A 16,391-nucleotide genomic window follows, 5' to 3' on the forward strand; every position below is an offset into this window, starting at 1 on the left:
GGGATGTGCACACCATTTCATCCGTGGAGCGAAGTTCATGTTCGCAGGTATTGCAAAAATTCGAGTCACTCTTTCAACCCAGTGTTAGAACGTTCAAAGGCACTAAAGTAGTGATAAACATCACTCCGGACACCACACCAATGCACCACAAAGCCAGAGCGGTGCCATACGTGATGCGTGAGAAAATTGAAAGTGAACTGGACAGGATGCTCAGAGAGGGCATAATTTCGGCCGTTGAATTCAGCAACTGGACAAGTCCCATCGTTCCCGTCCTCAAAGCAGATGTGGCGACTACAAAGCCACCATCAACTGAGTGTCGCTGCAAGACCAATACGCGCTTCCGAGAGCGGAGGACCTCTTTGCCATGCTGGCAAGTGGAAAGCTGTTCACGAAGCTGGACCTCACTTCGGCCTACATGAATCAGGAACTGGCGGAAGATTCCAAGCTTCTGACCACCATCACGACGCACAAAGGATTATTTGTCTACAACAGGCATTCGTTCGGCAGTGGCTATCTTTCAGCGAAACATGGAAAGCTTGCTCAAGTCCATCCCTGGAACGGTCGTATTCCAAGACAACATCCTTATAACGGGTCGAGACACCGAGGAACACCTCCGCAACCTGGAGGAGGTGCTACGCTGATTGGATCGGGTAGGCTTGCGGCTGAAAAAGGCCAAGTGCGTGTTTTTGGCCCCAGAGGTCGAGTTCCCGGACAGGAGGGTTGCCGCAGACGGGATCCGGCTCACTGAATCAAAAACTGAAGCAATTTGCCGGGCGGCCAGGCCTGGCAACACGTCGGAGTTGCGATCATTCCTGGGACTTTTGAACTATTTTGAGAACTTTCTGCTGAACTTAAGGACATTGTTGGAGCCGTTACACATGCTCCTCCGTAAAGGTTGTGAATGGTTTTGGGGGGATTGTCAAGAGCGGGCTTTCAATAAGGCGAGGAACCTGCTGTGTTTCAACAAACTGTTGACTTTGTATGACCCTTGCACAAAACTGGTTTTAACATGCGATGTGTCATCCTACGGGGTTGGGTGTGTGTTGCAGCAGGGTAACGATGACGGCCGACTCCAACTGGTGGCTTATGCCTCCAGGTCACTGTCCCAGGCAGAGCATGGATATGGCATGGTCGAGAAGGAGGCACTCGCGTGTGTGTACGGTGTGAAAAAGATGCACTAGTACCTTTTTGGTAGACAGTTCGAGCTAGAGACGGATCACAAGCCGTTAACATCCATGTTGTCCGACAACAAGGCTGTCAACGCTAATGTGTCAGCTCGCATACAGCGATGGGCCCTCATGCTGGCTGCATATGACTACACCATACGGCACCAGCCAGGCACAGAAAATTGCGCTGATGCACTCAGCAGGCTCCCACTGGCCACCACCGAGGGGGCGTCGGAGCAGAACGCCAAGATGGTCATGGCCGTTGAGGCTTTTGACATTGCGTGCTCCCCCATCACAGCCCGACAGATCAAACTCTGGACCAAAAGGGACCCCCTCCTATCCATGATAAAGAAATGTGTCCTGACTGGGGACTGGGCGCCTGCACACAGGGCGTGCCCCGAGGAAGTCAGGCCGTTTCAGAGACGGATGGATGAACTCTCCATCCAAGCCGACTGCCTGTTATGGGGCAGCTGGGTAGTCATGCACCAGAAAGGAAGGGAAGCGTTCATCAGGGAACTCCACAGCGAGCACCCTGGCATCCTGTTAATAAAGGCCATTGCCCGGTCACATGTATGGTGGCCGGTGATTGACTCAGACCTGGAACACTGGGTTCGCAGGTGCACGATGTGTGCCCAGCTGGGCAATGCCCCCAGGGAGGCTCCACTCAGCCCGTGGCCCTGGTCCACCAGGCCATGGTCACGTATTCACGTAGACTATGCGGGCCCGTTCATGGGGAAAATGTTCCTGATCGTAGTCGATGCATACTCGAAGTGGATCGAGTGCATCATATTGAACTCGTGCACGACATCCATCATGGTGGAGAGTCTGCGTACGGTTTTCGCGACCCGGCTTGCCGGACATCCTGGTCAGCGACAATGGCCCGTGTTTTACCAGCCATGAATTCCAGGAGTTTATGTTGGGCAATGAGATCAAGCACGTCCGGACAGCGGCGTTCAAGCCAGCTTCCAATGGCCAGGTGGAACGGGCGGTCCAAGTCATAAAGCAGGGCATGCTACGCATCCAAGGACCCACCCTTCAGTACCGCCTATCGCTCCTCCTCACGAAACGTATGCTCAAGACGTCGCTGTCCCTCATTCACCCAGACCTGGCAGACATTGTTGAGGGCAAGCACCAGTCCCAAACCGAGCTCCATGATCAAGGCTCAAGGGGGAAGTGTATAGAAATAGATGACCTGGTATTTGTTCTTAACCATGCTTTGGGACCCAAATGGCTTAAGGGCACCGTAATTGGCAAAGAAGGAAACAGGGTCATGGTGGTCAGACTAAACAATGGGCAGATATACCGCAAACACTTGGACCAAGTAAAGACAAGGTTCAGCATAGATACGGAGGAAGCGGAAGAAGAGCATGATGAGATAGCACCCACACCACTGCCAGCGTATGAACAACAAAGACAGGATTTGAGTACAGGGACAGGGAGGTGTTGCTACAGTTGTACAGGGCTTTGGTGAGGCCACACCTGGAGTATTGTGTACAGTTTTGGTCTCCTAACCTGAGGAAGGACATTCTTGCTATTGAGGGAGTGCAGCGAAGGTTCACCAGACTGATTCCCGGGATGGCGGGACTGACCTATCAAGAAAGACTGGATCAACTGGGCTTGTATTCACTGGAGTTCAGAAGAATGAGAGGGGACCTCATAGAAACGTTTAAAATTCTGACGGGGTTAGACAGGTTAGATGCAGGAAGAATGTTCCCAATGTTAGGGAAGTCCAGAACCAGGGGTCACAGCCTAAGGATAAGGGGTAAGCCATTTAGGACGAGATGAGGAGAAACTTCTTCACCCAGAGAGTGATGAACCTGTGGAATTCTCTACCACAGAAAGTTGTTGAGGCCAATTCACTAAATATATTCAAAAAGGAGTTAGATGAAGTCCTTACTACTAGAGGGATCAAGGGGTTTGGCGAGAAAGCAGGAATGGGGTACTGAAGTTACATGTTCAGCCATGAACTCATTGAATGGCGGTGCAGGCTCGAAGGGCCGAATGGCCTACTCCTGCACCTATTTTCTATGTTTCAACGTTTCTAGCCCTTAGCATGCACAGTCCCTGCGGCCAGCCCGGACAGGCCGGAATCACCTCAAGTGACAGAGACGCGTGCTGAGGCTCAGCCACCAGAGCCACAACTGCGGCGCTCCACGAGAGAGCGTCGACCACCTGACAGACTTAACCTCTGAAACTAAAAAACTCAAGGGGGGAGGTGATGTCATGTATTTCACCATCTTGCAATGACAATAGTTATGTAACTGTAACTCATGCACACTGTACCTGTGTCATTGAAATGCACACCCTGACCACAGGGGGTGAGCTTGCGGGAGACACTCCTCACCTGGGTTTCCAGGTATAAAAGGGGAGGTCCCACCCAGGGTCAGCACTCTTTGGTCCTGGGAATAAAGTGAAGGTCACAGAGTGACCATGTCTGATATATACATGCCTCGTGTGAGTCTACAACACGACAAAAACTGTAAGCAGTACTCTAGGTGTGGCCTCACCAATACCCTGTACAGTTGTAGCAGGACTTCTCTGCTTTTATACTCTATCCCCCTTCCAATAAAGGCCAACGTTCCATTTGCCTTCCTGATTACTTGCTGTACCTGCATACTAACTTTTTGTGTTTCATGCACAAGGACCCCCAGGTCCCTCTGTACTGCAGCACTTTGCAATTTTTCTCCATTTAAATTATAACTTGCTGTTCTATTTTTCTGCCAAAGTGGATTACCTCACATTTTCCTACATTATACTCCATCTGCCAAATTTTTGCCCACTCCCTTAGCCTGTCTCTCTCCTTTTGCAGATTTTTTGTGTCCTCCTCACAATTTGCTTTCCCACCCATTATTTTATCATCAGCAAACTTGGCTACATTACACTCGGTCCCTTCACTCAAGTCATTAATATAGATTGTAAATAGTTGAGGACCCATCACCGATCCGTGCGGCACCCTACTTGTTACTCTTTGCCAAATGGAAAATGACTCATTTATCCCGACTCTCTGTTTTCTGTTAGTTAGCCAATCCTCTATCCACGCTAATATATTACCCCCAACCCCGTGAACTTTTATCTTGTGCAGTAACCTTTTACATGGCACCTTATTGAATGCCTGCTGGAAATCCAAATGCACCACATCCACTGGTTCCTCCTTATCCACCCTACTCGTTACATCCTCAAAGAACTCCAGCAAATTTGTCAAACATGATTTCCCTTCCATAAAACCATGCTGGCTCTGCTTGATTGAATTATGCTTTTCCAAATGTCCTGGTACTGCTTCCTTAATAATGGACTTCAGCTTTTTCCCAACAATATTTTGTCTGCCTCCTTTTTTAAATAGGGCCGTTACATTTGTGGTTTTCCAATCCGCTGAGACCTCTCCCCAGATTCCAGGGAATTTTGGTAGATTACAACCAATGCAACCACTACCTCTGCAGCCACTTCTTTTAAGACCCTGGGATGCAAGCCATCAGGTCCAGGGGACTTGTCTGCCTTTAGTCCCATTATTGTATTAAGTTCCTCCCTCCCTATTGGCCCTTGATTGGGATATTTTTAGTGTCTTCTACCATGAAGACCGATACAAAATATTTGTTCAAAGTCTCTGCCATTTCCCCGTCCCCCATTATTAATTCCCCAGTCTCATCCTCTCGGGGGCCAACATTTGCTTTAGCCACTCTTTTCCTTTTTATGTACCTGTAGAAACTCTTACTATCTGTTTTTATATTACTTTCATAATTAACTTTCCTCTCTATTATTTTTTTAGTTGTCCTTTCCTGGCTTTTAAAAGTTTCCCAATCCTCTGACCTCCCACTAGTCTTGGCCATGTATGCCCTTGTTTTCAATTTGATACCATCCCTTATCTGTTTAGTTAGCCATGGATGGTTAACCCTTCTCTTACAGCCTTTCCTTCTCATTGGGATATATTTAGATATATTTAGATATTTAGGCACTAGTACATGTAATAAGCAATGATCTTATTGAATGGAGGAGCAGGCTCGATGGGCCGAATGGCCTACTCCTGCTCCTATTACTTATATTCTTATGTACACATTGCAGCAGAGTAAATATGACGAAAAACTGTGTGATACAACAGCTGAACTTCGCTCCGATTCACAGCATTACCCACAATAGAACCCAAGCAAGCTAGTAGTGTGGCTGTGAAGCAATATTTTGTCAGCTCTGATATAATAGCTGGATATAATATTTTATATTCAGTGTTTGTCTTGATATCATAACATATGTTGAAAACACTCTGAGCCAAAATGTTCTTGGACCGTGATCCTGACAGCATGCGAGGATTGCATCCTACCAGTGTCCGTCAACACAGAGAGTATGTAACTTCAGTGGGAAGACACCACAACTGTACGGAGATGGTTAGTACTTGTGCCAGTATTGCCGCATCTAGGTCAGCAGTCAACCCTATGCTGCCAAAAACATTGACATCAGGCTGCCAGCCAGGATTGCTCCTCCACTTGTGGGAGAACAACGTACTTTTTATCCCCTTACCAATACAGTATAAATTTTGAAAAAATGTATCTTGATCTTTGAAGGTGCAGGCCACATCCTTGGTGGATTTACTCATGACGGCACTCATTTCTGTCTTTCTGGATGCTAATGTACCTCATTTTACTCAGCATATAAGGCTCCAAACATATGCCAAATACCATTAGGGTTGGGATGCAGGAACTCCCAGCTTAGGAGGTCTAATCCCCCAGCTGCACCCTTCTTTGTCAGTGGCTTTATTTAGGGTGATGGAGGCTTCACCCAAACCAAGGCCAGGGCTTGGATATGGTGAGTCCTGACATAATTTCCAATCTTTCAGCCAGACTCTCGCTAGTGTGCAGCAAAAGTCCACCGCACTGCTGGGCAAATTCAGCCCATCTATAACTACTTGCCAGGGTAAGTCCAACCCCTCAGCACGAGGACTTTGCAGTGGGAAGCAGATTTAATGTGAACTACTGTCAACACATTAACTGAGCTCATCACTTCCATGTGATACTTGAGATACTACTGTACAGACATGTGCACAAAGGTGTTCTTTTCGAAGAAACCAAAGGTCTCAGTATGCATGGGTTTTGTAATCTGGCTGCCACAAGTAAGGTTATATTATTAAATGCAACTTATTTGCACTGGCCAGATAAATAGGATAGCAATATTAGGTGGATAGTATTATTACACTAAGTATATACTAATATTGTGTGCCATTTGTATATAGAGAAATTGAATTTTGTTGTGTATGTATCTATTTGGTTCTCTAGTAATGATGATATATTTTGTATCTCCACACTGATTTTAAAAGATGTTTAAAATTACTGAAATTATCTTAATTCTGGTTAATACAAACACAATCATTTTATATCAACAAAATGTAAACCAATGGAGAATTTTTATTGAAAGTGTTGGTGAATTAGCCACTCTGCAGTAAAAGTCACATCCCCAGGTTTGCTATGATTAAAAAGCTGCATAAAAATGCACTCATTCCACTACATTTTGTGGTGATTGCTTACAGTTTACTGTGAGATGTGCTGTGAATGCTGAGATTTACAATTTAATTGCTGACTGAAGCCTGGATGTTCAATATCAGATGACCACTTCCTTCACGCAGAGAAGGGCCTGCAACCACAGCAGAGGCCAGAGGCCAATCTATCTACAAATTCTAGTTCCTATAGCAACAATTAGTTGCTGCCAGGCTATGACAGCCAGAATCATTCACTGAAGCTTATTAATGGATGACAAAACAAATTGCTGTCATTTAAATGTTACTCAGCGGTCAACAATACAGCTCCTAAACAGTAGCTTTTGAGACCATTTGGTGACTTATATCTATGATTCTATTAAAAGTTCTACTAAAATTGGTAGTTTTGTGATAGACATGCAGACCGACAGCTACACATCAATTCCCATCTCGTACTACATTCTCTCCTTCTTAGGCAGTCCCCCGGAGTCGAGCATGACTTGCTTCCACACTAAAATGAGTTCTAAGGTGACTGATGAGACCAATGTGAAATCTACAGTCCCTGTCACAGGTGGAGAAGGTGGTGGTTGGAGGGACGGGTGGATGGGGTGCTTGATTTGTCGTAGGATCCTTCTGCTGTTTATACTTGGCTTCCATGTGCTCCCGGTGAAGAGCCTCTAAGGGGCTGATTTTCATCAAGGCCTCCGCCCGCCCAAGTGCCGCCCAAAGTGCCAACAATGGCCGCCAAAGTACCGGACGGTACTTTGGGCAGGATATTCATGGCCGAGGTCCCTCAAAGGTTGGCGGGCGGCAAATGGACGACGTATGCCGCCAATCTGGGCAGCAACGGGCAGGAGGTCTCATTAGCGGCGGTAAAGGCGCTTGCCACTCAAGTGCCACCGAGAATGGAGTCGGGCCCACGGAGGGTCGACGACCTGAAAAAAAACATCCGAAGACCTTCAGGGGACCCCATCCAGGTAATTCGCTGTTGAAAAAAAAAATTAAAATGTTCACTTACCTTTTTTTCAGGTTCTTCATACCATTGGGGACAGAGCAGCCTCCTTGCAGCGGTTCATCCCTGATCTGCCGTCGACTCCCGCCCACAGGAATCAGGCGGGAGCTCAGTTGCGCGACTCGGCCGTCCGCTGACATCAGCGGGCGGTTCCCGGCAGTTCTTCTCTCCCACCCGTTCCAGGCCACCCCGAAAGTGGCACTGGGAGGATCTTCAGGAGGAATGTCGGCACTAGTGGGTGGCTGTCGGCGGCAGCGGGCGGTGAGTGATGAATTTCAGCCCCTAAATGTTCGGTGCCTTCTCAGATGCTCCTCCTCCATTACTTCGAACTACATTACTGAGCCTTTGTAAAGGCACTTTTACATAATTGTACAAGGTCCTGAAGGAAGCAGTGCTCAGAGGTCCATGACCTCCAAGCTCCTCTCCCCCTTATTTTAATCATTCTTCTTGCCATCACTCCAATCACTGTCTTCTTGGGGCTGGAGATAGACAATTTCCATAACTTAAAATGGAAGGCATCCAGCTCTGTTCATTTACTTTTAAATGTTTGTATTATTTGTTGTGAGGATGTGGCCAATGATGGAATGGCTGCAATTACTGTCCATCTATAATTGCCTCAGAAAGTGGTGGTTGAACTTCATAGCAATTATTTGCACAACTGAATAGCTTGCTTGACCAGTTCAGAGCGCATGAAGAGTCAATCATGTGGTGTGGGCTAGAAGCACGTGACCAGACTAGCCAGGGGTGGCAGGTGCTAGGTATAGAACTAGGGGGCATAGACTCAGGATAAGGGGTCACCATTTAAGACTGAGATGAGGAGGTATTTCTTTACTCAGAGGGTTGTAAATCTTTACAATTCTCTACCTCAAAGGCTGTGGATACTGAATCGTTGAATATATTCAAGGCTAAGATAAATAGCTTTTTGAACTCTAGGGGAATCAAGGGATATGAGGATTGGGCAGAAAAGTGGAGTTGAGTTTGAAAATCAGCCATGATATTGAATAGGCTCAAGGGGCCCTATGGCCGACTCCTGCTCCTAATTCTTATGTTCTTATGTTCCCTGTCTTCAAGAGCATTAGTGAACCAATTGGATTTTTAATTAGGATATGGCAACTTTCATAGTAACTTTTCTGGTGCTAGCCATCAAATTGCTAAACATTAAATTAACTATGGAGTAAATGTGTTCTGTTACAGTTCATGAGTCTTGCTATCATTTAACTAGACATTGGTCAGTAAAGGATGCACTCCGTTTACAGGAGTGACTAGTGACGCTGAACCAGAGAGAATATCTAGCACATAAACCCTAAAATTGTGACGGTGATATTCCCAATATTTGAGCTGCAGTTTATTAGTTGGGCTCAAGTTAGCAATATTTCCATCATTGGGAGAGGGAAAAGAGGAATTTGTTTTATTTGGTTTTAAGAATGTTATAATTCTTTTCGTACCCTATAAAATGAAGCCTTTCTGACATGTAATAACCAGCTGTATTAAGAGAAGCAACAGAGAAGTATGCAGTCTAATTTGCCTTAACCTCCTGGAGATACAAGTCTCCAGCATATGGTTAATTTGAACAATCCCTTTGATAATTTTTTGCATAATATACTCATATATTTTTGCAGATCTGGTATGTTATGGCAATCATTTCAATTTGTCAGGAGCATGTGTTGAATAAATGCCAAGACTGGAAGTTCTTTCAAACTTGTTTTTTGTTGACCGAATGAATGAACACATAAGATACTCCATAAAAATAATCTGCACTCCAATAATGCTGAAAATTATTTTTATACAGAAGGCATAATAAATATAGAAATATGTGCTGTCGCAACACTTCATTGTTTATTCTTTTGACTGTATATTAAATTATTGTTCCAAGCTGTACATTGGCTACAATTGAGAAAGAAAGTCATTGACCCCCACACAAAATATATTTTATGCTGCATATCTCCTTTGATAAAAAAACAGAATCAATTACATCTAGTTTATGCCCACACAGGTTTGGAAATGGGCACAGGACCATTTTGCACACATTCAGGCAGTCTCCAGGGCCACTTAAAAAAAGACCTGACCAATTTAGCCTTGGCCCAAACACCCATGCTAAACTGGTTAACATTGCGCCCATTTCTCCCTCTTGGGTGCCAGACCGCTGGCTGGGCCGAAGTTCTCCCTGGTGGCCCAGTGGTTGTCACTAAAGTGGCTGCAGAGCTTGTAGCGGCCCTCCTCTTTAAATGAAGGGGAGGGATGTTATGACATGCTCAGTGCGGCACTCATGACACCGCCTGCCTTCCTCCCCGCTCCTAAAAGCACTTCCGCCCCCAAACACCGCCGCTACGAATTAGAGAAGCAAAAGAGGGCAATTTCTCTCTATTCACCGCCCCATGGATTCAGGCGGAGAATATTCACTTCATTCGAATTATCTGCCCCGTTTGACGCACAGGGCAATTTCGGTCCTCGAAATCTGTAGATCTCAATTTTACTTAATTCTATTTAGAAGGTGGTAATTTCCATATTTTCCAACCAAGAAAAATGTTCCTTTAAGTTTTCTAAACCATGTGCTACCTCACAATGTGTAAATTGATTTAGTGTCACTGATTCTCCTTCAGTTAGCATGCTCTGGATGGTAATGCATTTTGACATCATGACTGCATGTAGGCTGCAGTTTTTCTTTCTCAACTTTCCATGAAATTCTGACTTAGAGAAATTTCACATGCCAAATATTTAACTTGTTCATCACTTTAAATGTAATCTCTTCCACTCAAAAATGGCTCAGGAGTCCTAATGGATTAAAATGCAGCATTTTTGTGCAGTTTTTAAGAAATTCATATCCATTATTCTAATTATGGTACAGGTATATAATTTTATCTCTAAAGAAGCATGATAGCTTTATAAGCCATATTTATGTGGAAAACCATAAAGCAAAACGATACACAATTCACAGTCATGGTATCACTGTGTGCTATTATGTACAGAGATTAGATAAAGGACACGCATCAGCAGTACCCAGCAAAATCTAATAAGTTGCAGTCTATCCACAGCACAGCTGCAGATGGATGAGAGCACCCAATGTTTGACTGTGGTCATGAGTTAGTAACTAAAATTGGGCAAATTTAATGCATTGCTACAATATCTATATGTCCATACACTGCACCTTGGAGTGACAGCTCCATGTAAGGGGGTATTGTTGATTTTTCCATCGGATATAAAGCATCAGCTAGGTGGAGCAGAGAGGAAAAAGGAGGATGGGGAGGTTCACATGCCCGTTATAAAGCCCAAACGATTTTTCTTCCACTACTTTAAATGGAAGGAAAATTGAGCAGGTTCCATTACTGGTATGCAATCTTCCCAGCCCAACTGTCCTCTGTCCAGTCAATGCTTCACAATCAGACAACGAAGCCAAATGTTATAATGATTTAGGAGAACAGTCACTCCAAACCAATCTCATGCATATTCAAACAGCCAGTTGCAAAGTAGTATTAGAAAACATGCGAGAAAAGATCTATGCTCAGATGTGCAGAACCATGGCATATTACTCGGCCCCGAGCTCATCCTTCTCCCCCTCATTCAATCTGTTGCCAAGACCACTTTCTTTTATAACATTGTACACCTCTGCCCTAAGCACTCTCTACTGCTGAGGCCCTAATCCACACGTGTATCATCACACGGCTGTACTTTTCCAACACTCTCCTGCTGGCCATCCATCCTTCTACCTTTGAAACTAAAAACCATCCAGAATGCCACGCTATGTCGTCTTCTGAATTAATGCCTGCATCCCTTATCAAGTTCCACTAGCTTCCCCTGTCCCAGAGATATCAATTTTAAGATTCTGATCTTCGACTTCAGATCTCTCCATGGCCTTGCCCCTCCCTAACTTCTCTTGCCCTCCAGCCCAATGCCACTGCATGCACCCTCTGGTGCTCCATCACGGGCTTACTTCTTCTTCCCATCTCCTCCATTCAACAACAAGAACTTGTTTTTATATAGTGTCCTTAACATAGTAAAACATCCCATGGTGCTTCACAGGGGTGTTATAAAACAAGATTCGATGCCGAGCAACACAAGGAGAAATTTGGGCAGATGACCAAAAACTTGGTCAAAGAGCTATGTTTTAAGGAGTGTCATAAAGGAGGCAAGAAAGGTAGTGAGGTGGAAAGGGAAGGAATTCCAGAACTTAGGGCCTTGGTGGCTGAAGATTCGACGATCAATGGTTGAGCAATTAAAATCAAGGATGCTCAAGAGGATCAGACTTAGTGAAGAGCATATATTTTGCGGGGTGTTGGGGGAGAGGGGAGGTTGTAAGGTTGAAGGAGATTACAGAGTTAGGGAGGGGCAAGGCCATGGAGGGATTTGAAAACAAGAATGAGAATTTTAAAATTGAGGCATTGCTTAACTCGAGCCAATGTAGGTCAGCGAGCACAGGAGTGATGGGTAAACAGGACTTGGTGTGAATTCGGAGATGGGCAGAAGAGTTTTGGATGACCTCAAGTTTACGTAGGGTAAAACATGGGAGGCCTGTTAGGAGTGCATTGGAATAGTCATGTAAAATTCCACCATCAGTAGTGGTTTGTTCAGCCACCTTGTCCCTCCACTGGAACGCTCTCCCTCAGCATCTACACTTTGTCCCCTCCCTCATCCCCTTCAAAAACCTCCACAACATTCATCTCTTTTGACTGTGCTTGTGCTTCTTCTCAACATTCTTCCCTCAAGCAAACAGTCCCCGCCAAGGTAAGTAAGGATTTGGGGGTGGGTGTGGGTCTGCAGGTTTGTGATGGGGAGTGGGTGGAGGGGCCTGGGGCACGGTAGGCCTAAGGCATTCTTATGGGGTCAAGAGGAAAACTCCTGCTCCTCCTGGCTCACAAAGAACCTTTAGAAATTGTGTAAAAAGTTACCTACCTGAGCCTCATGTGGCCATTATCCTTGCTGCTGTGAACTTTTGTTGGCAATTTGCAAACCACGTGGGCATTAGCCGGGCCCATGGGTTAAATAGCGTGCATGACATCATTGGGACACAATACTGCCATTTAAATTAGGCCCCCAATTCTCTGTGGCGGCCGGCCGTCTCATGGCTGTATTCTGGCAAGTAAAGGTGGTGGGGGTCGGGAACGTGCGTGGACTCCCCGCCATCATACTGCCCCCACTCACACTGATCTCGTCTGTTCGGGGGTTAAAATTAGCCATTAGCTTTTCACTGCAGCCCAGACTATGGGATGAAAAGGTCCTACATTTAGCTTGTCTCAATAATGTTTCTAATGAGCTAATTGCACTTGTTTGCAGGCTTTCAGGGAGGTGTTTAAAATTAAGTGTTTTGTTTCAGGCGCAGGACACTAATAGGTTTGTTTTAAAAGCTTTTAAGTATTTTTTTTTAAGTTACTAAGAAATTTGACTACTATACACCAGTATAACTAGTAAATATTTTGGTATAATTTTTTAAAATCATTTTCAGTTATTTAAAATCAGGTTACTCACAGGTGGTGGACTGGACACTGATTAAAAATGGTTATTTTTTATGCTAAACTCATTTTCAGCTGTATTAATAAAGCTGCACCAGATACTAATTTTAAATATATCAAGTAATATTTTTTAATACACCTAAACGCTTTCCTAAAACGCTTTCCAATTGCGCTGGTTCATGGCAGATTTTAAGTTCGGCAATATATAAATGAGTTTGAGCAGAAAAAAGCGCTTCTCAAAATTAGCGCAATTTAGAGCACTATTTGCACATGGATCACTGATGGCGCCCAAATCGGAAACTCTTGTGCCTAATGTATATTTCTCCAAATCTTAGTTGACACGAGTCCAAACCAATTCATAGCAACTGCTTTGAACATGCTTTTACGTCTTCAAACTAGAATTTTAAGTGGGTTCCCCTCAAATATGCTGAGCTATCTTAAAATCAACTTTGGACAGTCAAAAGCTATACCAGAATACATCAAATGTAGAACTTCTTGTTAATCGACAGCAAAATATTTCCTAATATGCCTGTGATAATAATGTCACAGTTGTTCTATTGTGCTGCTGAAGCTTGTAATATCAAATAGATAAGAATGACAAAAAAAAGTTGCATGGAGAAAAAATGGTTACATTTCTCTTTGCCAGGAAGAATCTTGGTTGATTTGTAACCAAAACCTTCTCAGAAATATATATCTACAGATTGTAGTTCATCAAGATGCCGCCATACTGATGTAGAATTGAAAAATTACACTGGTCAGTTTAGGGCTAAACATATTTTTAAAATATGATCTACTGAAAGCAGAAGTCGCACCAAAATTCACTATACCTATATCCTCAGGACATTTTTTGGATTTCCAGTTGCTGTCCCCTGCATTAGGATGGCCAGCAGGGTCATTTGATTCTGTGCTGTTACTGTCTCTCGTCGTTTCTCCTCTGAAAGATGAAAACAGAATGATTCAATGATCTAATACAAAAATCAAGTTTTCATGGTTAAAAACTACCTCAATCTATACACCATTTGAAAAATATTTTACAAATCTTACAGCAACATTTTTTTGAAGATCATTGTGCTGTTTCACTTTCCCAAAATATCACTGAATCACAATTGCTATTTCTCCAGAATTCTTTGCAAGGCACTTATTGTTGTAATATTGAGCACGTATAATAAATAGATCACCATTTTAGAAAAAAATATCCAAAGCAAGATTTGTTTATTTACTGGAAAGCATGCAATCATTTTAAAAAGGGAAAATTTACAAATGTGCTCTGGTTTGGAACTTTACTCATCAGCAGGAAATTTTCAGGAATTCAGGTGCATTTAATGGACAGAAAATTGGAGAAAGTTAAGCAAACTCTGAGCCAGCTGTGCAAATTCATAACATTACTATTATAGTTCTTCAAATATCATTGGCCAAGAATAAAATTGCATTCTTTCTAATGCAAGAAAGGTTTTGACACTTAAGGTCATAAAGAAGGATTCAAAAGAACATCTCTTACGATAAGGCTACTAGTGAGGAAAACAAAACTAGAATGAGAACTTCTGTTAAATAATACAATTACAGTGAGGAGATATTTTGGGAAATAAATGGATAAAATGGTTCACTGACTTGCTTTTCATTCTTGTTTTTTGTTTAATTTTTTTCCCCTCTCTTTACAGAAGGCAGTCATTCGTATTGGGTACCGTTCCAGGAGGCGAAGGAGTAACTGGCATTTTCTCAAAGTAGCTGTTCTTTTTGCTCGAGTCTAAAACATGGAAGCTTAGATTGCAGCTCCAACAACACTCAAGAAGCTTGACACCATCCAGGACAAACAGCCTGCTTAATTGGCACCCCATCCACCACTTTAAACATTCACTCCTTCCACCATCAGTGCACCATGTCTGCAATGTGCACCATCTACAAGATGCACTGCAGCAACTCGCCTAGACTTCACCCACAGCACCTCCCACACCCGCGACCTCTAGAAAGAGAAGGGTGGCAGGTGCATGGGAACACCAACAACTCCCAAATTTCCCTCCAAGTCACACACCACCCTGACTTGGAAATATATTGCCATTCCTTCATCGTCGCTGGGTCAAAATCCTGGAACTCTCTCCCTAACAGCACTGTGAGAGTATGTTCGCAACACAGACTGCAACAGTTCAAGGCTGTCATGTTTTTAACCTTCACATAACTGTAACCCTTATGTAACAACACTGTACACTGTATACACCTGAGTAATGCACACCTTGACCACAGGGGGTGAACTTGTGGGAGACACTCCTCACCTGGTCATCCAGGTACATAAAGGGAGGTCCCACGCAGGGTCAGCACTTCTTGGTCCTGGGAATAAAGGTTCAGGTCACGTAGTGACTTTGTCTGCAGTACATGCCTCGTGTGATTCTATAGTAAGTTGTAAGGACACCACAAAGGCGACGGCAAACTGCCACCTTCTGAAGGGCAATTAAGGATGGGCAATAAATGCTGGACTTGCCAGCAATGCCCACATCCTGTGAATCAATAAAAAAAATTATTTTATGATAGGCATTATTTTAATTTAAATGGGTTACCTTCAGCACTAAAATAACACAGATTGGAAAATCTAGGCTCAGGTTTCAGAAAGCTATTTGACCATGAGAATCAATGTCCACATTTTGCATTTTCCAGCAAGTGGGAACATGAATTATTTCTGCTGTTGCTTTGTCCAAGGTTATTGAGGTAAATTGTAGTGCACTTACCACTGCTATCAGTGGACTCAGCACATTCTGGGCATCAAACCTGGGACAAATAACATTTTGGCTGGGACTGTAAAACACATTTAAAAAACTACACAGACTAAGAAACCGGTAGTAAACCACGATGATGTAAAGGCTGCAGAATCTGAATGTAAACTGATATCGCTTTTTACCTGATTTGCCTACTTCAAGTGAATAGACCATTTGATGAGACCTATGTTTTAAACAATGGCTCGTTGAGATTTGCAGCTGTTCCATATTAGCACAAATTCTAATTTAATAGAATTTACTTTTAATTAACAAACATAGCTCCTTTAAGACGAATAAAACAGTTAACATTTTATAGTAGTAACTTATTTAGTATGAATATGCTTTCTATAAATGATTATATAAATAGCAACCAGTATTTTCTGTATGGCTGTGACCAGACTGACCTTTCAGTCAATTGGTACCAGCCAGAAATGCACTTCTGTTATTGCTTATCTTTCCCCACCATCGGACAAGATCAACATCCAGACTGGCAAAGTCACAAAACAGAGTTATAAGAACATAAGAATTAGGAGCAGGAGTAGGCCATACGGCCCCTCAAGCCTGCTCCGC

The 16,391-nt window shown here is 43.8% G+C and overlaps 1 protein-coding gene across 1 annotated transcript in view; it reads right to left on the reverse strand.

The window, feature by feature from the left end:
- The window catches only part of LOC139227842 (neuron navigator 1-like), a 629,647-nt gene that overhangs the window by 496,930 nt on the left and 116,326 nt on the right, over positions 1-16,391 (reverse strand). Inside the window, exon 4 of the mRNA XM_070858918.1 lies at positions 13,905-14,011. Within this exon, the coding sequence (XP_070715019.1) occupies positions 13,905-14,011 (107 nt within the window). The remainder of the gene's footprint in view (positions 1-13,904; positions 14,012-16,391) is intronic.

This window comes from Pristiophorus japonicus, chromosome 17, assembly GCF_044704955.1.
Source record: "Pristiophorus japonicus isolate sPriJap1 chromosome 17, sPriJap1.hap1, whole genome shotgun sequence".
In the NCBI taxonomy this organism is placed as follows: Eukaryota; Metazoa; Chordata; class Chondrichthyes; family Pristiophoridae; genus Pristiophorus; species Pristiophorus japonicus.